Genomic DNA, 23,971 nt, shown 5'->3' on the forward strand with positions numbered 1-23,971 from the left:
ATACTAGACAAGACACACGTCCACGGACGTCGTTTTCTTCTTTCCTTTCGGTTCACCCCGCTCCTTCCTCTGTTTGCTGTACCAAAACCACCTACTCTTGCACCTGGGTTTCATCGATTCTGGCCTTGGAAAAGTTGGAAGTGCTTTTGTCTACTGCATACATGTTTTCTTAGAATCATAGACCAAATACTAACCAAGCACTTTTATGGGAAGCACTAGAAAACTGATTATGTAGTTTGAAGAACACTTGGATGCTATCCTGGGAAGTACAAAACTTGGTAATAATCATAGACGCTACCAAAATCGATTCCTGAAACGTTTTAACAGATTATTTAGTGTCGAAAAAACTTGATATGTAATAAAAGGTTAAGGACAGCCGCACCAGCTCTTTATTCAAAAAAAAAGAAAAAGAAAAAGAACTCAGATTCTCACTTGTGCATCTTCATACACATTACACAAATTAGAAGATCACAGAATAAACAGAAGTGTTTGGGTGGATAGATATTGTTATTACACCTCATGAAACAAATATTTGCTTCTCATCACTTGAAACTTGCTTAAAGTTGCTTATACATATAATACTATAGTACATTGTTTACTTTGATTCACCATCCTCTTGCTCCTTGCCTCAACATGTTGATCACGGCAAACATACTACTACTCACTACTCTGTGTTCACTCTTTCTTCACTATTTTGTATGTTTCTCTTCTGTACGGCCCCGATGTTTGTTCAAGGGGTTTCATTTACAAATATATCATCTTGGTCTGCAAACTTGTCCAACAGAGAGAGAGCCTGAAAAATTAAGGAGAAAAGTTAGAAATTGAGGACTGGCTAACATATAGAAAGTGCCTCTAGTGGGCTTGAACAAGACAAACTAATGTTTTTGGCTATGGAACATCAATTACCTCTGGCACGCTGAGTTCAAGACGGAATTTAGGGCCATCGTAGTGATGAAGAATTGGCCTGAAGGAATCCTCTTCCAGTGGTTCACAGACTTTCCTCGTTAAAACTTTCACCTGTACATAAAGAGTATAAGTTAGCAGTGAAACACTGAACAAACTAGTAGTAAATCTCAGCTAATTGGGCAATTCTATCCAACACTTGAGCCTTTCTTTATATTTTCAAGTTAGGATTAGAGGACAAACCTGAGCAGGGAAGCGCGATTCACCAGGACATTTCTTGTCTTCCCAAGCAGATGGATCAAAGTTGGTTCCTCCAAAGCTTGCAGCCTAAACATACAAGATTACAACATTGTTAGCTATTGGTCTTTCCAATCATCAATAACATAAACTTCAATCTTACACATTTGACCAAGCACCAAAAGAGTTGCACAACGTAAAATTCTAAATTCTTAACAAATTGAGATAAGATCATGCTAAAGAAAAGTCACAAACCTCAAAAATTCCATGGAGTTGGTGAGTGGAGTAGTTGTAAAGGAAAAGGGGCAACCCTGGAGTAATGGCACGGACTGAGTCACGGTAACGTGGAGGCAAACCTGTAAACATTGATGCAGAACCACAAAATCAATACCAATCTATCAAATTATACCAAAGACAGAGATTTACAAAACAAACTAGATTGTTTCCAAATTATAATCTCATAAGCAATTGAATCATAAAATTGAACACAAGCAAACTCAATGACCAGAATTAGGGACATACCAAAGAGCTCCCTCTTGAGATTCTCTTGCATGGTATCGTTGTTGCAGACGAAGATGTAACCACCAATGGTCTCATTTCTAGGGAGAGACTCAGACGGTGGAAGGGTCTTGAATTTCTTGTCACCCTTAACATCCTTGTTATTGTCATCACCATTCTTCTTCTTGTTGCTATTGTTGTTCTTCTTCCCACCTTTAACTCCCAGATCAAACTCCTCCCCCTGGTTCTTGTACGCCTTCAGGTTAATATTATTGCTATGAATCGCAGGCTTGGAGTAAATCCCCTTGTTGAAGCCTCCATTGATGCCTCCATTAGCAGAAGCCCCAAGCTTCCACCCTTCATTGAACCCATTAAAGTCCTGAACCTTCTGATTGAACCCATTAAAGTCCGGCATCTTCTGGTTAAACCCATCAAAGTTCGGGACCTTCTGGTTGAACCCATTAAAATCCGGGTTGAAAGAGTTGAACTCTGAAGCTTTCGGCTTGAAAGAGTTCCACCTATCACTCACCACGTTCAGCTCAGAAGCCTTGGGCTTGAAGCTGTTCCATCCCTCGTTCGGGTCCGATGATCCTTTCTGCTTGTAATCCAAACCATTGAAATCAGACCCTTTGGGAGTCAAGTTGACCAGAGAGTTCACCTCACCGCCGACCTTGATATCGAAGTTCCGCCTTGCATCAGGCCTCTTGCTGCCGTATGAGTTGCTCCAGATTGAATCGTTGACCGAAAGATTTGCGAGATTAGATGTTTGCACCCTAAGCTGGTCACTGAACTGCCAGAAAGATTGGTTGTTGTTCTCCATCGTAACTATTAAAATCTTTGATTCAGATAATCTGAAGAAAAAAAATCTATAAACTTGTTGTGAAGAGATGGAGTAAGATGAAATGAAAAAGAAGGGGAAAGGGGTATTATATATCTGAGCTTTGGAGGAAGTTGCTGGGAAAGTGACAGAGGAGAATGGCGTGTCGACTGGTTAAACAGAAAGCTACGTCCAGGACTTGGTGTTTTATTTGTTTGGTGTTGAAGTGAGGAGGATGAAGTTACAGTGACGAAGGCAAAAACGCGTGAGTAGGGTTGTGAGGTGGCAGAGGAATTCTAGAAGGTCTAGCAGGTTCGGTGGGAGTTCACGCTGGGGTATTATAGGACTGACTGTGTAAGCTGCGTTTGATTTGCTTAGGAGGTAAGATTTGAACTGAAAGGGAAAGGGAAGGGGACTGGACGCGTGACAGGGGTGACTTGGCCATGAGGGGTTACGAGTACCAGTGAAGTTTCTACATGTGGAAGAAAGCTGGATTTAGACTTGGACGTACCATTTTCACCCACTTTGTATTGGGTTGGTATTTACCGTCGTATTCAACACTACATTAGCTTGTTACCGAGTGTTACTATTAGAAGTCATTGATTTATTACTGAAAGAACGTAAAATATGAGAAATATTTACATTTTGTACGAATAAATTCTCAAGGATTACAAACAGTATAGACCGGAGGAATGATTCATAAGAATTTTCTAGTGTAAATACTCTACAAGTCAACGGATCTCACTATGTGAGGCTCGAGCAAATGGAGATAATTGGTAGAGGTTATGTTCTTTCAAACACACATTCTCTAATGTAGTCATCAAGTCAGATAATTCGGTAACTATAATATAGGCACAATAGTAACTAGTTATTAGGTGTTGTTATAGAGAAAAATAAATAAAAAAACGAGAGAAACACACGCATTTTGTACAACGTTTGTGATTTTGGATTCCTATATGTATTGTGTTATTTGGTTTCATGACTTTAATCATCCTGTAACTCGTTAACTCCTTTATCATTTCTAGAAATTTATGGTATGATGGTTAAAAAGGCCTTGAATCACATAATTTTTTAATTTTTTCTAATATCTCACTGTAAAGTAGAATAATCCTAGGATGACAGAAACTAATTCGTTTTTGTGTTCATTGTTTGCACTCCCAAAAAAAAATGAAGCTTCTGAAAATATGCCATTGTTACTCAGTCCTCTGACCTATAAATACAATTCATCGTCAAGTAATTAGCATTTTCCAAACTCATGAGCTTGTTATGATTCTCATGACAGACTGTATGTTCACACCAAAAAGAAACAAGAACCAACTAAGAGATAACTCATGAGTCATGACAGTGTTCTGCTACAATTCCATTGAATAAAGAGTTGAGCCGATGAACTTCAGAACAAGAGAGAAATTGACAAACAACTAAAGACTATGCTAATTGCTACAGAGTAAACATAATGACTGTTGCGTATGACCAAAACTTCACCAACAAATGTTGATGCTCATGAATGAATCATGTTACAATTCTGCATACAGAGAGTCAGAGAGATACAGGTTTCAACTTGATAAACAAAATGAATCAAATCAAGGACAAAACTCTGATATTGGGTTTGGTTTGGTTTCACGTATGAAATGCAAACATTCCCAACTAGAATTACAACTCTTCTATACCTTTCCCCTGATTCCAAATCCCGCGTCATTTTGACTTAGATAGTTGGTGCAAAGATACATACTGTTAGTTCACAACAGATCCCCAATCTCTGAATTCACAGCAATGTCTACTGTCCTGGCCAATTCTATTGCTGCGCCAACATAACTATGTGGTGTCAAGTTGAGTAGAATGGACTTTCCTTCATCAGGTAATTCCAACCCTTTGGTGAACTCTCTTATACTCTCCTTGGTAACTGCTTTTCCTCTGGTTAGTTCCTTCAACTTTTCGTAGGGCTCAGGAACACCATATCTCCTCATTACTGTTTGTATAGGTTCGGCAAGAACTTCCCAACACTGATCCAAGTCCTCGAAAATGCAAGCTTCATTGACCTGGAGTTTTGATATTCCCTGAAGTGTACTTTTGTAGGCAAGAAGAGAATGCCCTAATCCCAAACCCATGTTTCTCAAAACAGTTGAGTCGGTCAAGTCCCGCTGCCAACGTGAAACGGGCAACTTCATGCTCTGCTGAAGAAAATTGCCATTAGCCACACCAAGATTACCTTCACTGTTTTCAAAATCAATAGGGTTGACCTTGTGAGGCATTGTCGATGACCCAATCTCACCAGCCTTGGTTGTTTGCTTAAAGTAACCCAAAGATATGTAGTCCCATATATCTCTATCAAAGTCGGTTAATATGTTGTTAAACCGGAAAATTGCATGAAAAAGCTCCGCCATATAGTCATGAGGTTCGATCTGAGTGACATACGAATTATAACTCAACCCAAGAGATCTTACAAACTCTTTATTAACTTGGGGCCAATTAACATCAGGATATGCAACTTCATGAGCATTGTAATTTCCAACAGCACCAGCCAATTTCCCCAATATATCTACACCAGACATCTCTTTCCATTCTCTGCTCAATCTAACAGCAAATATAGCCATTTCTTTCCCCAAAGTTGTAGGAGAAGCAGGCTACAATATGAAAGGAATAAATCATAAGCCTGAAGTAGAAGGTACAAGTAAACGGAAATCCAGGAAGCTAACAGTATCAGAGTTTCCTAAAACTGAATTTCGTTACCTTTGAAAAGCTAAAAGAACAGCATGAGAGATTTGTTAAACTAGTACGTATGACACATCTAAGTGCGCATGTAAATTTCCACTTTACCTGTCCATGAGTGCGAGAAAGCATAGGAATATGAGAGTACTCCTTAGCCATGGTACATAGAGCCTGAACCAATTTACCAATGACAGGAAACATGACATTGTTCATAGCTCCTTTCAGCATCAATGCATGTGCAAGATTGTTGATGTCCTCGGATGTGCATGCAAAATGAAAAAACTCAAGCACCTTCAATAAGAGGAAACAAGTTAAGAAGTTATTCAACATTCAAAACAGCGAATATTTTGATAAAAACAAGTACGGTGTTCGGCATTTAAAAACCACTAAAGTGAGTTTTAACCTTTGCTATCTCTGGGTGATATTTGCATCTCTGTTTCAAAAAATACTCCACCGCTTTTACGTCATGGTTTGTCACCTTCTCAATCTCCTTAATCTCTAGTGCATCATCTGTGCTAAACCCATCGATTATTTCTTGCAAAAATGAATGAGCAGTTTCACCCAAGCCGGTTACCTCTGTCACTTCAGGAATTTGTGAAAGCCATAGCAACCATTTGATCTCAACTACAACACGGAAGTAGATTAAACCATATTCACTCATATAAGGAGCCAATTCCTTCACTTTACCCCAATACCGGCCATCCAACGGCGACAAAGCCAGCAAACTTGAAAGCTGAAGATCACAAGAAGAACTATTAGCCACAATCTTCACCTTCTCAGCAGGAATGTTGGTGTCTCTGGTGGCTCCAACGGCCATATCTACCATTTTGGCCAATATAACAGCAGATCCAACATAGCTGTGTGGTGTCAAGTTTGAGAGAATGTTCTTTGGTTCTTCAGGTAATTCCAAGCCTTTGATAAACTCTTTTATACTTTCGGCGGTGACTGTTCTCCCTCTTGTAAGTACCTTCAGCTTCTCATATGGCTCTGGAACATCATATCTACGCATAACAGTTTGTATTGGTTCTGCAAGCACCTCCCAAGATTGATTTAAATCTTCACTTATGCGAGCTTCATTAACCTGAAGCTTGGATATTCCCCGCAGTGTGCTTCTGTAGGCAAGAAGAGAATGGCCTAATCCAACACCCATGTTCCTCAGAACAGTAGAATCAGTCAAGTCACGTTGCAAACGTGATTTAGACAACTTATCACACAGAAAGGAAAATACTCCACTAGCCATGCCAAGATTACCTTCACTATTCTCAAAATCAATGGGGTTTACCTTGTGAGGCATTGTTGATGATCCAATTTCACCAGCTTTAGTTGTCTGCTTAAAGTAGCCCAATGATATGTACCGCCATATATCACAGTCAAAATCGATCAAGATATTATTGAATCTGGTAAAAGCATGAAAAAGTTTTGCCATATAGTCATGAGTCTCGATCTGGGTAACATATGGATTGAAACTAACCCCAAGAGATGTGACAAACTCTTCAGCAACTAAGGGCCAATCAATATTAGGATATCCAACCATATGAGCATTGTAATTTCCTACAGCACCAGCAAGCTTACCCATTATTGCCACCTGAGAAATTTCCTGCCTCTGTGTGCTTAACCTGACAGCAAAAACAGCCATTTCCTTCCCCAAAGTCGTGGGCGAGGCCGTCTGTCCATGAGTACGCGAAAGCATGGAAACAGCAGCATGCTCCTTTGCCATGTCACATATCGCTCGAATCAAATCATCCATGACAGGAAGCAGAACATTCTTAACAGATTCTTTCAACATCAATGCGTGTGCAATATTGTTGATGTCCTCAGAAGTGCAAGCAAAATGATAAAACTCAAGCACCTACAGCAAACAACCCACATTCAAATCTCGAAAACTCAAAACAAACATACACTATCAAAAACCATAATCAAATCAAAACGTCAAGCACATTCGACCTTAGCTATTTCCGGATGTGAACTGCTCCTCTGCTTCAAGAAATACTCCACTGCTTTCACATCATGGTTAGTAGTCATCTCAATCCTCTTAATCTCTCTAGCGTCATTAATGCCAAACCCATCAATGATCCCTTGCAAGTAAGCATGAGCCTCTTCGCTGAAACTCGGCACCTCCACAACTTCAGCGATTTGAGAAAGCTTCAGCAACCATTTAATCTGACACACACAACCTCTACAAATTCAATCACAACTCTTCATGCAAAACATGTCTGATCAAATCAAAAACACTTGAATTAAAGTTTTAATCTTTTCAACATTCTTGAATTAAAGTTTTAATCTTTTCAACATTAAAGTAAACTAGAGCATTACCTCAACAAGAACACGGTAGTAGATGAGGCCATACTCACTCAAATAGGGAGCCAATTCGTTGACTTTACCCCAGTAACGGCCGTCCAACGGAGACAGCGCCGTCAAGTCGGAATGCTCGGTTTCGGTGGGAAAGGCGGCGACTTTAACGGCGGGGGTGAGAGGGGGACCTCTGCGAGAAAGTGGGAAAGAAGCATTGAGAAGATTGAGGGTTGAAGGGTCGATGGGTTTGTGGGTTTTGGGAGGAGGGAGAGGACTCAAGGTGAGAAGGCGGGAAGAGACGGCGAGGTCCATGAATCGGAAGGAGTTGATTGGGGTGGTGTGGTTGGAGCTCATTTGGAGCTGTGTTTGTTCGTTTTGGCGGTTGTTAAACCCTACCAGTTTGGTAAAGGAGGGGTTTAGGATTCGGGTTATTCAGCGGGTTTGGATTGACCCGGCTTGGTGATTCAGGTATTTCCGATGGTACACAGTACAAACGGTATGAATTATACATATTGAACGTATTCGGTTCTTTTAAGAAATAGTAATGTATTTTTTATAACAAGCTTTTGAGCAAAAAATATGTTGCATAACATTTTAGTGTAGCTACGAATTCTCTTCTGCATAATGAGACGGGAGAATTGTCATACTAGCTCAAGAACTGGTAGTGAGTACTTTGTTTACTATTTGCGGCCGAAATCACGTGAAATATGTTTGGTGATATTACCGGATGACAGTAACTCAATATTATATTTTATTTTGACGTATATCAAGTAGTTGAGTTAAATATTTGAGTTTGAATGTTGAAAGAATTAGAACTCTGAACATACAAATCGTCAATGTCGATCTATAAACACCTATTGTCCTTATTATCATTAAAATTAATCTTTTTTTGGTTTTTGAAACACCATTACATGTTTTATTGAAAATATCATACTTAACAGGCAAACTAAATTATTTCATATCTTGTTTGTATCACTCAACACAGCTAGAGACAGAGATGTCCCGCCAACCGTACCCAAATTCGAGAACCCCCTTGATGCTTCACAATTTACAGGTTGTTGCGTGTTTCAAATTTAGTTGTGGTTTCGAAATCTAGAGTCTTCCGTTTATAATATTTTGGAGTTATATTGTTAAACTTAAAAAAAAAAAAATACGGGTTTAAATTGTTGACCGTTTTGTCTGAGTTTGACCCTCCTCCCTCCAGTTCTATAACTCTGCGCCTCTTTTTTCCCGCATTTTCTTCTTCTTCTTCTTCTCCTCCCTGAAACCCAAATCCGACCCACCACACATTCTCTCAGAATCTCACAAATCCCAGAAAACCCAAATCACCCAATGGGCGACAACAAGCGTAAACGCGGCCGGAAGCCCAAAACCCCCACCCCCGAAACCCTAGCCACCACCAGCGCCTCCCCACCTCCACCACCAACCACCACATCCGCCGCTGACGACGAAGACGACGTCGTTTTCTGCGTCAGCAACGTCGAGATAATCGACCCCAAATCCCCCCGCCGCGGCCGCGGCCGCCCCAAGAAGCTCCCCAAGCTCTCCGAAAACGGCACCCACGACCCGCCCGCCGCGCCCGACCCGACCGATTCGGATCCCGGGACGGCCTGGGAGGGCGGCGCGAGGGTGGTGCCGTCGATGGACGCGGTGGTGAAGGTGTTCTGCACGCACACCGAGCCGAATTTCTCGCTGCCGTGGCAGCGGAAGAGGCAGTTCAGCTCGAGCAGCAGTGGGTTTGTGATTGGTGGCCGGAGAGTGCTGACTAATGCTCACTCGGTGGAGCATTACACCCAGGTCAAGCTCAAGAAGCGCGGCTCCGATACTAAGTACTTGGCCACTGTTCTTGCTATTGGCACCGAGTGTGACATTGGTAAACATAACATTTTACTTTTCATTACTTTCCTATGTCTTGTTAGTTGTGCATTGAGTCTTGTTTTAATTGGTTTTAGTGCATAAATGCAAAAGCTTGGTTAGTATTTGAGTTTATGTGGATTTGTGGGATGAAAGTGTTTGTCTTTTTTAAGTGGGATTGTTTTGTGTTTGATGTTTTGCAGCAATGCTTACGGTTGATGATGATGAGTTTTGGGAAGGTGTGTCGCCGGTGGAGTTTGGGGAGTTGCCTGCGCTGCAAGATGCTGTTACTGTCGTGGGTTATCCCATTGGGGGAGACACGATTTCAGTGACGAGTGGTGTTGTTTCGCGGATAGAGATTCTGTCGTATGTTCATGGGTCGACTGAACTGCTAGGTTTGCAGGTTGTTAAAATGCCTTTTCTCTGAGCTAAGCAAGAAAATGTAGTTTTAGTGTTTTGATAGACATGTTAGCTGTTGAACCTTTGATGTAATACATTCTCCTTTGCATTTTCCAGATAGATGCTGCGATCAACTCTGGAAACTCGGGTGGGCCTGCTTTCAATGATAAAGGAACTTGTGTGGGTATTGCATTTCAGTCCCTTAAACATGAGGACGCAGAGAATATTGGTTATGTCATACCCACACCAGTAATAATGCACTTCATCAAAGATTATGAGAAGAATGGAGCATATACAGGTAAATGTGATACATGTTGATCCGTTTAAAGGATTTAACTTTTATTACTCGTGATTGGAAAATTCTGTGTTTCCACATAGCAGAGTATTACCAGTATATGATGGCAATTGTGGTAGTCTGGCAGCGCCTTGTTATTATCATTTTTTTAACATACTTTGCATCTTATAACTGTATAATGTGCCAGGTTTTCCAATTCTTGGGATTGAGTGGCAGAAAATGGAAAATCCTGATTTGCGTACATCAATGGGAATGAAACCTGATCAAAAGGGTGTTCGTATCAGAAGAATTGATCCCACTGCCCTGGAATCTCAGGTGTTGAAGCCATCTGATATCCTTCTCAGCTTTGATGGAGTTAATATTGCCAACGATGGAACAGGTACGTCTTATTCTTATGTTCGACTGACACATATTGATATGTATTATGTGTATGTTCTACAACTGTAATCTGTTTTTACAAAAAAAAAAAAAAAAATACCAATACATTTGTAGAGTTTGTGGTTATTCTTGCTTTTATATGTTTCTTCTATGATTTCTGATAAGATGTCATAATTGTGTCGATAAGTCACGTATATATTGCTCTGGATTGTCTTACATTTATCTCTTTATCTGCCTATAAACTCTTCTTGTACCCTATGTGATTTGGCATTTCCCATGATGATTTGCAGTTCCTTTTCGGCATGGAGAACGCATAGGTTTTAGTTATCTCATATCCCAGAAATATACTGGAGATAACTCAAAGGTTAAAGTTCTGCGCAATTCTGAGATTCTCAGTTTTGATATAAAACTAGCATCCCACAAAAGACTAATTCCATCACACATCAAGGGCAGACCTCCTTCATATTATATTGTTGCAGGATTTGTTTTTACAGCTGTATCTGTTCCCTATCTTCGATCTGAGGTTGGTAGTTTAACTTGGCATCACTCTGCTTGATTTCTATATTTTTTTGCTTGAATAGTGATCTTAAACCTGTTTCTATACCTGCTCAGATTGATTTGTTTGCTGGTTTATCTTACTAAAAGCATGCTGTGGAATGGAAGTTTAGGGGTGGGATATTCAAAAATTGATATTGTGTCTTACTATGTATTTTTTATCTACAGTCTTTGCCTGTGTGTGATCAGTTAGTAATTTGAGTTGCGCTAGGGTTAAGCAAGACTTGACTCAAAACTAAAATGATATGATCTGAACATGATAGGACATGGATTGGATGCCACTAAGACGCACTATCTTTGCCTCGTTTGCATTTTGTAATAATTGCTTATAAAGTTATCGCAGTTCTATTCCTAGCATTTAGGTTTCGTTGAAATGAGATCAATTTTCTCTATACTAGGTTTTCATCCAACTCCTTTTACTTGTATTGACAGTACGGAAAGGATTATGAGTTTGAAGCTCCTGTCAAACTTTTGGACAAAATGCTGCATTCATTGCGACAGTCACCGGATGAGCAGCTTGTAGTGGTTTCTCAGGTAACCTATATCTGTCTCTCAACTTTTGTGTCGACCTATTTCGGTAGTGTTGTTTTTTTCTTCCCTCAATCTGCGACAATTTTTCAGGTGCTTGTGGCTGATATTAACATTGGGTATGAAGACATAGTTAACACACAGGTAAGCGGTTGCACTCTTTGCCCTTTTACTTTTATATTTTCATTTTGCAAATTAAATCATAGCGGAACTACTTCAAATAGCCCTCTTGGTTGACCTTCGCTCAATGTTTGTGTAGGTTCTAGCTTTTAATGGTAAGCCTGTGAAGAATCTGAAAAGCTTGGCCAGCATGGTAGAGAACTGTGATGATGAGTTCTTGAAATTTGATTTAGAATACCAACAGGTTCTCTCTCTTCTTCTCTCTCCCTTTCTCCTTCCTTTCAGCATTCTTTTTTTTTCTTTTTTTTTTTAATCTCTGTCTCTATCTCCGATGCATGTGGTGTATGCTTACATTATATCTCTGTCATATGTTAAGAACTGGAACTGGTCTTTTTGCAGGTGGCGGTCCTCCAAACCAAGACTGCAAAAGCAGCTACTCTAGATATTCTTGCCACACATTGCATACCATCAGCAATGTCTGATGATCTGAAGACTTAAGGTTTCACTGTACGCAGGCTCATCATTTTTCTAACTTTTTGTAGTCCTGCCTACTGCTGCGGTTCTGTTTTATGCAACATCTCATATAGAAATTGTAGGCCAATTCAGGACGGACATGCTTCCTATGCTTTCATAGTGATATTAGTAACTGGACAGCCATAGGGAATTTTTTTTGCTCTGTGAACTTGGTTGTCGAGGTGTAGCATTGAGGATTGTTATTTTTTACTTATTCTTTCAAGTAATTGATGTAAACATGAACACCATATATTGCTGTTTTAGCATGAGAGACCAGAGATGTAAGAGTTGAGTCATTCAACTCAGAAAATGTCAACTTTAAAGTATAAGGAAACAAAAAAGAAATGTCTACATGTTATCAATTTGGTTGTGCCATAGGTTCTCCCAATATATACATGAATTTTTCTTCTTGTTGCTAGAATTATATATAACGCTATAGTGTTATTGACTTATTGTAGTTAATATATGATGTTGAAGCTTCAATGATACAGTGGTAATTGCATCTAGCCATGAAAAAATTTTCAGACATGTACTTCGCTCCCCAATAGAGGCTTCTTCTGAGATGATGAGTGCAGCCTATCAACCTCATCATCCTCCTGGGATTCACCATCTTCCTTTGTTTTTAAATCCAATCCTTTCTCCTCTTTCGATTGCGCCCAGATTACTCCGTAAAAACCCACAACAATTACCACTGCTCCAATAAGGCTGCCAGAAAAGAGAGATGAATAACAATCGTATCTATTCTACACCGGCAAAGCTACTTTTGTGCTTTTGAAGTCAGTATGCGTAGACAGAGCATCATCCTATCTGCCCTTTATGGTAGATGAAACATGCAATTCATTATGTATGGTTGTGTAGGACTTGAAAGAACGTTTCTAAACAACCCTGGAAACGAGTCTGACTGGCAGATCAAAGTCATTTTCACGTTTTCCACCCTCCCCATATAAATAACTACTCTTTGTAGCTTTTTATTGTCAACAAGTTTTCACAACCAATGTCATCTTTAACTTCTGGAGCAAGAAATCCAACAAAAGAATTCAATCCTACAATTTGTATTGGACACACTTCAAACATTTTCACACCAGACACACGAGTTATGTATGTATTTGCTGCTTCATCACAGCATCTCACTTGGCAAGCACCATTACTCTTTAACGATGATTGAAGTCATGAAAGCATATTAAAGTAACAACAGAATAAGTCCTTTAGAGTTTTGATTATATAAACTTATGCTCTTGACTAGTCAGAATGTGAGATACTATTAAGGGCGTGTCTATCTAACTCGCTAATGGTGATCAAGTCACCTACTAATCTCTAAAGTAGGTAGCATGTTGTAAAAATGACACAATTGGGAGAGAAAGAGATTGTTACCTTCCAACATGGAGTTCTTCCCCTAGAAAGATGGCACCTAGCATAGCAGCAATGGCAATCCCCAAAGGCTTGAACATAGCCACAAACACAGGTCCTTTCTCTTTTATGCACCATGTTTGCACAGAGAATGTTACCACACCTCCACAAATGGCCTGCGCATTACAGAACCAATGCTATGAATCAGAAGCTACTTCAATACAAAGCTAAAATTAGAAGAGTAAATGAGGAAATCTATTTCTATGTGCTTACTGAATAGAAGATAGAGACAAGCTCAATGTCAGGCTTCAGTGTCCAGGCACTCGGATTCCTTTCAAAAAATAATGAGAGTATTGTACATTGAATGGTTCCAAATAAGGAATAGAAGGAGACAATGGTCATCTCTGATGGGTATCCTTTAAGAATGGCAGCCTTCAGATATATTGTGAACAAAGATCAGCTCCATATATTCCCACATGAGTCTTCGAAAAAAGCAGGAATATATAACTGCACATTATAAAGGAATTTACCTGAGCAGTATTCCATATTGCAAGACATGAAGAAGCTGTTGCAAGAAAAAGGCCTCCAATGATCCAATTATTCATTGATGTCGACGAAGAGGTGTTGGAGGGAGAAGAGTCTGGAGTTGATTGAACTGGTGTGGATAAAAGTGGAGCACCCTTGTAGAGAGTTACAACCAATGCTCCTGAGATAGACACCAGGGTGCCAATGATTTTGATCTGACTTCTTGAGTTCCTCAAATCTAACTTTTCCATTCTATAAGCAAACACAAAATCTCAAGTTCCAATATTTGAAAGGTTTCATTAATTATGCCTAGAGCCCTTATATATTTGAAGGCTTTGAACTTTTTCTGTCTATTGAGTGAGGAAAAGAGACAGACCTGAAAATAACAGCAAGAAAGAAAGTGAAAGCTGGGACCAAATTGCTCATTGCAGAAGCAAGCGTGGGAGAGCTGTAGCTTACTCCAGTAAATACACAGTTCTGCATCACAGTTATCCTGAAGAGAATTGAGTAAAGTCAACAAAACAAGTGTAACAAAAGCCCTCAATGTCTAATGATTTCAACAGTAGATCCACATACCCAGCAAGGCTAAGAAGGAAGAATTTACAGAGAATGGAGAAAGTCAATGGCGGTCTCTTATTTCTGCAAATCAGAACAAGAAATGATATGAACATGAAGATTCTGGAACCTTCATTGAAGATGAAGATGGAGAGAAGTAGTTAGTTACTAGCTAGTTAGTGAAGTAGTAGTAGTACCTGTGGATGATGAAAGAAGAAGGGATGAGGATGAGAGTGGCAAGAGCATTAGAGTAGACAACAAAAACAAAGTGGCTCATTCCTCTGGACATGGCTGCTTTGCTTAGTGTGGTCAGTCCCACATCCAAACACTCCACCATCACCATCCCTGCAAATGCCAAGTAACTCTTCTTCATCTCTCTCCCTTCTCCTTACAACCAAAGCTGAAAATCCTTGAAATCATTGGTGCTATATGTAGTAACATAATTGGGCCGGGTTGGGCTTGTGTTTCTAATTTTAGAAACAAAGCCCATGACCCGGAAAAGGAGCTCCAACAAGTACCAACCGCCGGAAAGAAGCCGCGTCATTTGTTTCGTTTTTGCTACGTAGTCTGGTTTTGGATTCCAATTTAGGGCAGTCGACCCCAAATTCTCGATTCAATTTCTGAGTTTCTATGGAGAAAATGGGGGAGGTGGAGCCCAGTTTAGAAGTGTTCTTTGAGGAGAAGAAGAGGAAGAAGAACCCTCTTGTACCAGTTGGTATGTTTCTTTTTTCGATTCCTTTTATGATTTTGCTGAAAAGGTTTGGTCTTTGGTGGATTTGGGATATAAATTATATTGGGTTTGTTTTGGGGTAATATATTAAAGGCTGAAAAACTAATGATTGAGACTCATTGTAGTATAAAGTGTTGATTTTGCTTATCTGGGTCATTGCATTGGTTCAATCTCTTATCTTCATCCATGAGTTGTTTGTCTGCTGTATATGAATTGGAAAAGAAAGAATGTTTATTTGATGTACAGTATAGTAGAATCTCTGTCTAGGTAATTATTTCCACAATCTTCGTATGGCACCATTTTAGGTTCTTTTGCTTTGAGTTTCCCCTGGTGGAGATTGGGTGTAGACTGCATTCTAAGTTTAATTGATGTATGTAGCTTTCTTTTCGCTCGGAACTTGATCTGCAAAATGAAAGATTTAATACTATAATCTATGTTGTAGTCTTGCAAAATGAGAATTGAGGGAAGATTGATAGGAATGTAGAACCGTGTTAAGGATAAGTGCTATTTAGATTGATAGATTGAAGGTCACTTGGAAGATTGTGGAAATAATTAGCGAAACTGGAGATGTGTGTACGGCGGATATTTTAGTTTGGGAAAGGAGATATTAATGGTTGTCATTCATGGCTCTCTTCTTTGCTATCAACGAAAGCAAAACCATTCTCCTTTGTGTATCTTGCAACATGTAAGTGATGAATGTTTGAATGCGGCAATTCATTATTAAGAACTGACTGATGTCAAATTAAGTTGCTTTCTGGATAAATGTACAAACTCCACTCCCTTATTCTCTTTCTTTCGTCGGTGTCACGTTGTGGAGAGGCATGTGGGACGCAAATTTTATCTTGGACACCACCATGTGTTTAGGAGTTTCTTACGGCCTCCACAAATAGGCAGTTGTACTATCTGCACTTTGGTTCAGTATTGTTTTTGGCATTTGATACAACATAGAAGAAGATTTTCCAAGAATCTGTTGGCTGTTCTTTTAAAAAGCTGCAGGGGTGTAATGCTTATGCCTCCTACTTTCTTCGGGGGACTTCTTTATCATCTTTCTTATGTCTGTCCATAGTCTGACAATCGTATATATCTGCCTGCTATTTCGTTTATACAATGGTTCAGTCGACTTGATAATGACCTTGTGCATGCTGAATTACATTTTACTCTTCATTTTGTGATCATTCCAGTAACGGTTTGGAATTGAACTTTTCAGGGGCCTTTTTGACTGCTGGTGTGCTCACAGCTGGCTTAATCAGTTTCAGGCAAGGCAATTCTCAGTTAGGCCAGAAGCTAATGAGAGCTCGTGTGGTTGTCCAAGGTGCCACAGTAGCACTTATGGTTGGCACTGCATACTATTACGGGGAGAATCCATGGAAGAAAAGTTAAACTAGTGATTTCTATTGTTTCATTCCTTTGATGCTGTTACAAGTTGCCAAATACAATTTTGTTTCATTCTTGTTGAAGCGAAATTTGGTAGCAAAATGAATTATATTTGTATTCTCCTGAGAAGTGGAACGTTATAGCGAGTGCCAAATATATAAATAACAGCTTTCATATTAGGAAAAGAGGAGTTCGGAGAATCTGAGTTCCGACTTTGGGGTTTGGAGCTCAGGAGCAGTGTCTGGGATCTAAGGTTCAAGGCAACTGAAGACTCCAAGTTCTTTGGTTTGGGGTTTGTGAACAACCTCAAACAATGTGATGTGCATTTGTACAGAGTCAATCAGTTGTCCCAAACTGTGCATTATCATTCAACTTGAGGCGAAACGAGGACGATCCACATCTCAAAATGAACCATTTGACATGAGAAGTTGATCATCATCATATCTAATATAAGCAAATCAGACTGATAAGATTTGAGATGGAATAGGGTTTTGAAGAAAATAGGCCATACCATAGTCAACACAAACACTCGTATATCATCCACACAATCCACAATGAGGTCGAATACGAATAGATGTTTATGGTATTTCTTTTTTGATTAAGAATATCGTAACTACCAATTATGATCTACAAAACATTGGCAATTGCGTAAATTAAGATTAACTTGGTTAATTGTAAATGATTTAGATACCACTTACTAAAATTAGAGCGCCTCTCAAACTTGCTTTCCACGTAATAAGACATTCACCCCAACTCTAACTCTCTTTCTAACCCGCAGTTCATCTTTCTTCTCTCCAAATAAATTTCCCATCTTTTTTTTTCTGTTTGGTTCTGCAATTCTCCAATCAACCAAGACAAGACTCAAATACGCAGTTTGTAAGTTTCTCTTTTTCTTCTTTCTTAGCCGTTTGTTTTCGTTTGAGAAAGGAGGAATTCCTGTTCCAGCAAGGAATCAAATCCGTATCAGATTGTTCTAATCCTTGTTTGTTCTAATCCATTTGGGAATGTTCTAATCCATTTGTGATACTAATCCTTGTTTGTTCTAATCCTTGCAAGACTCATATACTTGCTTGTTCTAATCCTTGTTTGTTCTAATCCATATGTGATACTGTATCCTAATCACTGTTATACTTTCCCTCATTCTATCTCCTATATATTACTTCCATCTCTATTAGCTTTTGATATCGGAAAAATTAAGTTAGGGCAAGAACATCGAGACAATAAAGAAAGATGCCAGAGACTGAAATTCTCGGGAAGAAGAGGCATGCCACTTTGCTCAAGAAAGCACAAGAATTATCTATTCTATGTGATGCAGAGGTCGCAGTCATCGCTTTCACAAGCGACGGAAAGCTTCATGAGTACTCTAGCAAGAGAGTGGAACACACTCTCTCAAGATACAAGAACTATACGGGACGACGAACCAAGATGGAACCTGATCATCAGCTAGAGGAGCGCCGCCGCGGAACTGTTTCAAACGAGGAACACCCAAAATCAAGTGACGAAGTTCTTCATGCACTCAAGGGACAACATGCAGCGCTGAAATTAGACAAACTACGAAGAACGGGAAAGGCTTTGGATGGCTTGAGTAGGGAAGAGCTGTATGCACTAGAGCAAGAACAAAAAGGGGCGTTAGTATCTGTCCTGAAAAAGAAAGAGGAACTACTTGTGCGCTTGTTGGAAAAGAAAGAGGAACTACTTGTGCGGTCTAAGGAGCGTGAACATCAAGCCATTCAAGAGAAGGAGATTTTGATGAGAAGGGGTTTTGAGGAGAGGACGAAGGAGATACCCTGTCTTCAACTGTTCCCAGAGAACAGTACGGGTTTGTGCACAAGCTCGAAAGCTGTTGCGCTTTCGAGTTCTCCAGCGCAGGATATGGACATTGATATTTTGCGCCTTAGGCTTTAGGTCATAACTTTCAACAGGAACTCAAGTTCTGGTGATTAAGATATGATTAGAGTTTACTTGATGATTGTTTAGTGTTTAATTAAATTTAAAGTATTTACAAAACTTCATTTACTTAGTGGATTTAAGAAACAGATTGAACTCGTGATGCTTAAAGCAAGTTACAGATATCATGTCTCTCATGAAGCCAAGGAAGACATTGACCTTACTATCAATGATATTCGTCTCATCTAACTCAGCGCTCTAACGTGAGCATCGTCTGCAGCCAATTCATATTGAAAGGAAAACACAAAATTATGTACATCATCACAATGACGTTTAATTTTGGGCTTAAAAAAAAGTCAGGCACACGATGGTGGGAGATGCATATATAGCATCACCATCACTATTGTTTAATATATAAGCAATCACATCTCAAAATGGACCATTTGACATGAAAAGTTTAAATTTTTATTTATTTTCGACCGTGTTTGAGTAATTTAAAAAAAATTTAAGTTAAGTTTAGAATTTAAAATCTATCGATGCTTTTAACATTATAAACAATCAACAGACTCGATATGAGCTAAAATTCCAAAAAATTAGATCATATTCAACACAATGTATATCATCCACAATCAATGGCGTAGCTAGCTAGGGGGCAAGGGGTTCAATTGAACCCTCTCAAATTTTTAAAAAGAGTAATTAGGGTTCATTTGTATTAGATATCAGTGAAAATAAAACATAAATTGACCATTTTTCTCTAATAAATTTTTAATTAGTCTTAAATATTCTTCAACAACAATGGAATGAAATAAAAATTTATACTATTCAAATACTTAATCCAATTAATACAAATCATGTTAAGGGTTTTTTACCTTACTAAATGGAAACAACATATTAATTAATGTTTACCATACATCAACATGCATTATCTCTCAAACAAAAGAAAAAGTATCTTTCTTTTTTTTTCTAATATTTATCGTGCATGAAATTCTAATCCAAGTTATTAGAGATGATAGAACAAAAATATTGTTGAAATTAAGTTTGCGTCATTCTTTTAACTAAAATTATATTGTTACTAAAGAGTGACTGAAAATAAATTAATTTTTTAATTAATCAAATTTAACCCTTCTAAATAAAATATCTGACTATGTCCACAATGGTAGATGGGAGGTCAGAATACGAATGCAAGACGTTATAGGAATTCTTTCTTGGATAAGAACATCATAATTACAATAAGCTTATGATCGAGTAAATTAAGATTAATACTTGGTAATTGTAAATGATTTAGATACCACATACTTAAATTAGAGCTCTCAAACTTGCTTTCCACGTAATAAGACTACCATCTCTACACGTGCACCTGTTTTTGTCGACATTCACCCCCAACTCTCTCTCTCTCTCTAACCTGCTGTTTCATCTTTCTCCAAATAAATTTCCCATCTTTTTTTCTCTGTTTGGTTCTTGCGATTCTCCAATCAACCAAGACAAAGGTCAAATACCCAGTTGTAAGTTTCTCTCTCTTTGTTCTTTCTTACCAATCTAAAACCACCCCAACTTTAATCTCTGTTTGGTTTTCTCTTTTCTGGGTATGTCATAGATCTTAATATGTTTGATTAACAACTTATCTGCATAATGTTAATACTTCACTGAACTTGTGAGATGCAATGAACAACTTGTGGTTTCGGTTTCGTTGGCAAGTTTTTGTTTTTTGGTTTTGTTTTCTGGGGTCAAATGTTTCAATGCGTCAAGCTGGGATGTTAGATAATTGGGTGAGAAAGAAAGAAGAAATTTGGAGCTTTGAGCGCATTGGATAAAGAAGTCATCGCTGCTCAATGTTATATTGCTTAGCAGTTTGCTTTCGTTTAGTGGCATTGTGGTTTTTCGTTTGAGAATGTTCTGAAACTTAAGGTTGTTATAAGTGCGATCTAGCAATCCTAGTATGCTTGCACAAGACAAAGTTTCAGAGGCATTGGGATTGTGGTTTACAGTGAAGGAAAGAAGTGTGTTACGGCTTGGATTTTTATCTGTAGTCCAACCATAGGAGTTTACTTGTCCTTTGATGATTGGATGTGATTGTAATTCAATGTTAAGCGACCATGTATCAGTCTTAGTTTGCTTTTAATGGGGAGGCATTTGATTTGCCTATTGCCAATCCAAATGCATCTTATGCTTGGGAGATTTGATGATATGGCATTGAGTGGAGCCTTTCAACTTTTCTTGAAAAAGCATGAATTCTGTAATTTCAAGGCTTTACCTGAAGTAAAAGATGGTTTGGTGTCATTAAATTGCAATAAGGGTATGCTGATATTGATGTCCCTGTTGGTTGCTGCTATTGAGTTACTTACGGGAAGTATATACTTAAGGGAAGTATATAGGTTTGTCTAATTTCTGTTGAGGTGTTTTCTTCTTCCATCATCCAGAGTATAAAAGGTCCTGACAAATGAAGTTTTATATATTTAGGCTAATGAGTGTTAAGAGGACCTATTTTATGATATGTGTATGCGTATACAATTCCTTATTTAAGCAGTGTTTTGAAGTTGTTCTGGTGAATCTTATTGTATTTTGTGTTTGGATCTACAGATCTTCGTATAGAATTCATCCTTGTTCTGAATATTAAATAGAGTCTGAGGCTTATTCTATCTACTGCTTTGACACTATCTTTCATTCATCTTGACAACTTCTGAAAGGTTAGTGCAGTTAGACTATTTCATTTCAACCATTACAATACTTGACAATTCAATTAATTTTAGTAGGTTTAGTATTCATTCCCTTGAAAAGTTGACTTCTTTTATTACAGGTTGAGGATTTGATATTGTTAAATTCAAAATGTCTTCTCCAAGCAAGAGGAGAGAGATGGATGTCATGAAATTGTAAGTTATAGACACCACAGTATCTTCAACATCACAATAGTCAATGGTCGTACATTCTTTTAAGAGAGGATTTCTCTCTTTTGTTTACATAGTGGGCATCTGTAGTCATGTTGGTTCTATCCTTCTGTTACCTTCTTCTTGTGCATAACATTCTTTTTGTTGTTCTAGTGCCACTGCATTTACCATAGTAAATATATGGTTAGTCATTTTCTTCTAAGTCTCTCTTAAGTTTTTTCACTGTTTTTCAGGATGATGAGTGACTATAATGTGGAGACAATAAATGATGGGCTCAATGAGTTCAATGTGGAATTCCATGGTCCAAAAGAAAGTACTGTCTTTACACACTTATTATCCTTTTTCTTATGTACAGTTCTCTATATAAATTCTAGATTTCACTGGCGTGTTTTGTGTCGCGTTATAACAGAACATTGTATAAGTCGCTTTGCTTGCAACATTACTCAAGTCTTTGAAAATTTTCATCTTTGGTTGTCCCTCAGTAGACATAATTAGAGTTCCCTAAAATTGGAAAGGGTTATAAGAACAAAGATGTCTTTTAATTCCGGATTTCTACTATCAGCAGAGACTAAATACGCTCTATACATACGTTTAATATTTCTAGTGTTAATAATATACATGACTGTTGTGTGTTTTCAGGCATTTATGAAGGAGGAGTATGGAAAATTCGTGTGGAGCTTCCAGATGCATATCCATACAAGTCTCCTTCTATAGGATTCATGAACAAGATTTTTCATCCGAACGTTGATGAGCTGTAAGCATTCTGCAGATCTCTAATTATCTCCAATAGCAATATCTTCTCTCAAAAGTTTAGAATGCAGAATTAGTACTGATTGAAGTTTTTAGAATAATTTTGTGTTACTGCCAACATACCATCTTTCTTATGTATTTCGTAAGCAGCTACAATTTGATAATGGTTTATTGATGCTGTAATCTTCTATGAACTGACTGTTTTGATCTGTTTTCCTGGGTGATTGCAGATCTGGTTCTGTCTGCTTAGATGTAATTAACCAATCATGGAGTCCAATGTTTGGTACTTATTTTTGCATTATTGTAGAAGTTATCAATCTCATTATATACCGCTGAAATACATTAGATTTGATATCTTATACTCTCTTGAATGAGTCAGTGGCATTTGACAACTATGTTGTGCTGTACATTTTGACATTTTCTTTTTGTAATGTTTTCCATTGGATTGGCTAGTATTTTTAACATACATAACCATGGTTCTTCTTGCAGACCTTTTAAATGTTTTTGAAGTTTTCCTTCCACAACTGTTGCTCTATCCAAATCCATCAGATCCACTCAATGGTGATGCTGCATCATTGATGATGAAGGACCGAAAACTCTATGATCAGAAAGTGAAAGGTAAAAACTATTCTGTATATTGTACGCTTTTTTGCAAAGGATTCTCAAACTATAAAAAAGCATGCTAGTACTAACAACTTTTCTGCAAACTGTTCCACTTCTTTGATAAGTGGGGACGTGGACCTTCAAAACAGTACAATGTGTGAGAGAGAACTGTTGCTAAGAAAATTGCAATAGACAATTAAAGACTGAACATTTGTGGCCCTTTGAATGTCTCTAGAGTTGGAATTTAAGTATCACCTCATAGCCATGCAAGAGAGAGTAACAGTTGATTCTTGCAATGGTCCCTTGACTGCACAAATAACTTGGCTAATACAAGCTGCCCAAGTTTAATGCTTTCTGCCCAATGCTCACATACAAGGTTCTGGCCTAGACATTCTATTGGACTCTTACCAGATATTCTCAAACACTTAAAAATATGTTTTTTATAGTAAGTAGGTTCTTTCAGCTCAATAGCATGAAATTGTTTCTTGAACTTGCTGACAGTGTGCAAGTAACAGTGAAGGTAGGAATTGTCATATTTTGGTTACTTCAAAGATTTCAGTTTGCGTATATTTTCACTGTCACAGAGTATTGCGAAAAATATGCAAAGAAGGAACATATTGCTAATACTACACCAGAAGAAGAGAGTGGTGAGGAGAATATTAGTGATGAAGGAAGCGATTCGAGTGACGATGACATCGCTGGACATGCAGACCCGTAGTCGATCAATTGGTGGGGGAACTTTATTTGTGACTGAAAACCCCCATTACATGTTTATCAGTAACTACCAATATTGTATGACTAGATTACGTTTGCTTGTAAAAGTATCATAATGTCAAATAATTTAATGCTGATGCAGTCATTGGATCTTTAATGTTATCAATGTTAGAAGAAACGAGAATTTATTATACGCATCTATATTACGGTGTTCATGATTCATGATATACATGTTTGATTCTTGTTATGAGCATTGTTCTCTTGGCAGCTGAAGCCTGAGCTTTCGATCTTTCATTCTTAATCCGTGGAAGGTTACAGCGGAAAGAAATATGTCATGATCTAATTTCAATGAACTCTGAAGCTCTAAAACGATTACATTTGGGATACTTTCCAGACAAGTGAAAAGTTATGTTCATACCAAGCAAGAGAATGATCATTATATTATTAACCAAGCTAATGATCATTGATTAGTATACTTGATGTGATTTTTGTCGAATGTGCATTGTAGT

The 23,971-nt window shown here is 38.3% G+C and overlaps 7 protein-coding genes across 7 annotated transcripts; 4 read left to right on the forward strand and 3 right to left on the reverse strand.

The window, feature by feature from the left end:
* Window positions 1–673: 673 nt before the first annotated feature.
* On the reverse strand, window positions 674–2,641 carry LOC101295712. Its single transcript, XM_004298875.1, has 5 exons — window positions 1,663–2,641; window positions 1,396–1,496; window positions 1,147–1,230; window positions 907–1,017; window positions 674–793 (listed from the first exon to the last, which is right to left on the reverse strand). Exons 1-5 carry the CDS (start codon window positions 2,456–2,458, stop codon window positions 731–733), a joined length of 1,155 nt encoding a protein of 384 aa, XP_004298923.1. The 5' UTR covers window positions 2,459–2,641; the 3' UTR covers window positions 674–730.
* A 1,021-nt stretch (window positions 2,642–3,662) lies between these two features.
* Window positions 3,663–7,765, reverse strand: LOC101290869. The gene is made up of 5 exons (XM_004300838.1): window positions 7,475–7,765; window positions 7,106–7,321; window positions 5,565–7,010; window positions 5,270–5,452; window positions 3,663–5,076 (listed from the first exon to the last, which is right to left on the reverse strand). The coding sequence occupies exons 1-5, from the start codon at window positions 7,763–7,765 to the stop codon at window positions 4,192–4,194; spliced, it is 3,021 nt and encodes a 1,006-aa protein (XP_004300886.1). The 3' UTR covers window positions 3,663–4,191.
* Window positions 7,766–8,785: 1,020 nt separating this feature from the next.
* Window positions 8,786–12,407, forward strand: LOC101296002 (protease Do-like 9-like). Its single transcript, XM_004298876.1, has 9 exons — window positions 8,786–9,326; window positions 9,511–9,710; window positions 9,824–10,004; window positions 10,189–10,380; window positions 10,670–10,902; window positions 11,367–11,468; window positions 11,556–11,606; window positions 11,722–11,826; window positions 11,982–12,407. Exons 1-9 carry the CDS (start codon window positions 8,786–8,788, stop codon window positions 12,078–12,080), a joined length of 1,704 nt encoding a protein of 567 aa, XP_004298924.1. The 3' UTR covers window positions 12,081–12,407.
* Window positions 12,408–12,412: 5 nt separating this feature from the next.
* LOC101291151 (auxin-induced protein 5NG4-like) lies at window positions 12,413–14,895 on the reverse strand. Its single transcript, XM_004300839.1, has 7 exons — window positions 14,720–14,895; window positions 14,544–14,606; window positions 14,344–14,460; window positions 13,973–14,219; window positions 13,716–13,874; window positions 13,467–13,618; window positions 12,413–12,800 (listed from the first exon to the last, which is right to left on the reverse strand). The coding sequence occupies exons 1-7, from the start codon at window positions 14,893–14,895 to the stop codon at window positions 12,617–12,619; spliced, it is 1,098 nt and encodes a 365-aa protein (XP_004300887.1). The 3' UTR covers window positions 12,413–12,616.
* A 164-nt stretch (window positions 14,896–15,059) lies between these two features.
* Window positions 15,060–16,811, forward strand: LOC101296289 (RING-H2 finger protein ATL48-like). The gene is made up of 2 exons (XM_004298877.1): window positions 15,060–15,237; window positions 16,460–16,811. The coding sequence occupies exons 1-2, from the start codon at window positions 15,153–15,155 to the stop codon at window positions 16,630–16,632; spliced, it is 258 nt and encodes an 85-aa protein (XP_004298925.1). The 5' UTR covers window positions 15,060–15,152; the 3' UTR covers window positions 16,633–16,811.
* A 1,045-nt stretch (window positions 16,812–17,856) lies between these two features.
* LOC101291437 (agamous-like MADS-box protein AGL15-like) lies at window positions 17,857–18,531 on the forward strand. Its single transcript, XM_004300840.1, has one exon. It carries the CDS (start codon window positions 17,857–17,859, stop codon window positions 18,529–18,531), a length of 675 nt encoding a protein of 224 aa, XP_004300888.1.
* A 1,366-nt stretch (window positions 18,532–19,897) lies between these two features.
* On the forward strand, window positions 19,898–23,645 carry LOC101296568 (ubiquitin-conjugating enzyme E2 5-like). Its single transcript, XM_004298878.1, has 8 exons — window positions 19,898–20,015; window positions 21,091–21,197; window positions 21,308–21,380; window positions 21,629–21,708; window positions 22,035–22,149; window positions 22,376–22,428; window positions 22,635–22,763; window positions 23,333–23,645. Exons 3-8 carry the CDS (start codon window positions 21,337–21,339, stop codon window positions 23,464–23,466), a joined length of 555 nt encoding a protein of 184 aa, XP_004298926.1. The 5' UTR covers window positions 19,898–20,015; window positions 21,091–21,197; window positions 21,308–21,336; the 3' UTR covers window positions 23,467–23,645.
* Window positions 23,646–23,971: the final 326 nt, after the last annotated feature.

The sequence above is a fragment of the Fragaria vesca genome, linkage group LG5 (genome assembly GCF_000184155.1).
Source record: "Fragaria vesca subsp. vesca linkage group LG5, FraVesHawaii_1.0, whole genome shotgun sequence".
Taxonomy (NCBI): Eukaryota; Viridiplantae; Streptophyta; class Magnoliopsida; order Rosales; family Rosaceae; genus Fragaria; species Fragaria vesca.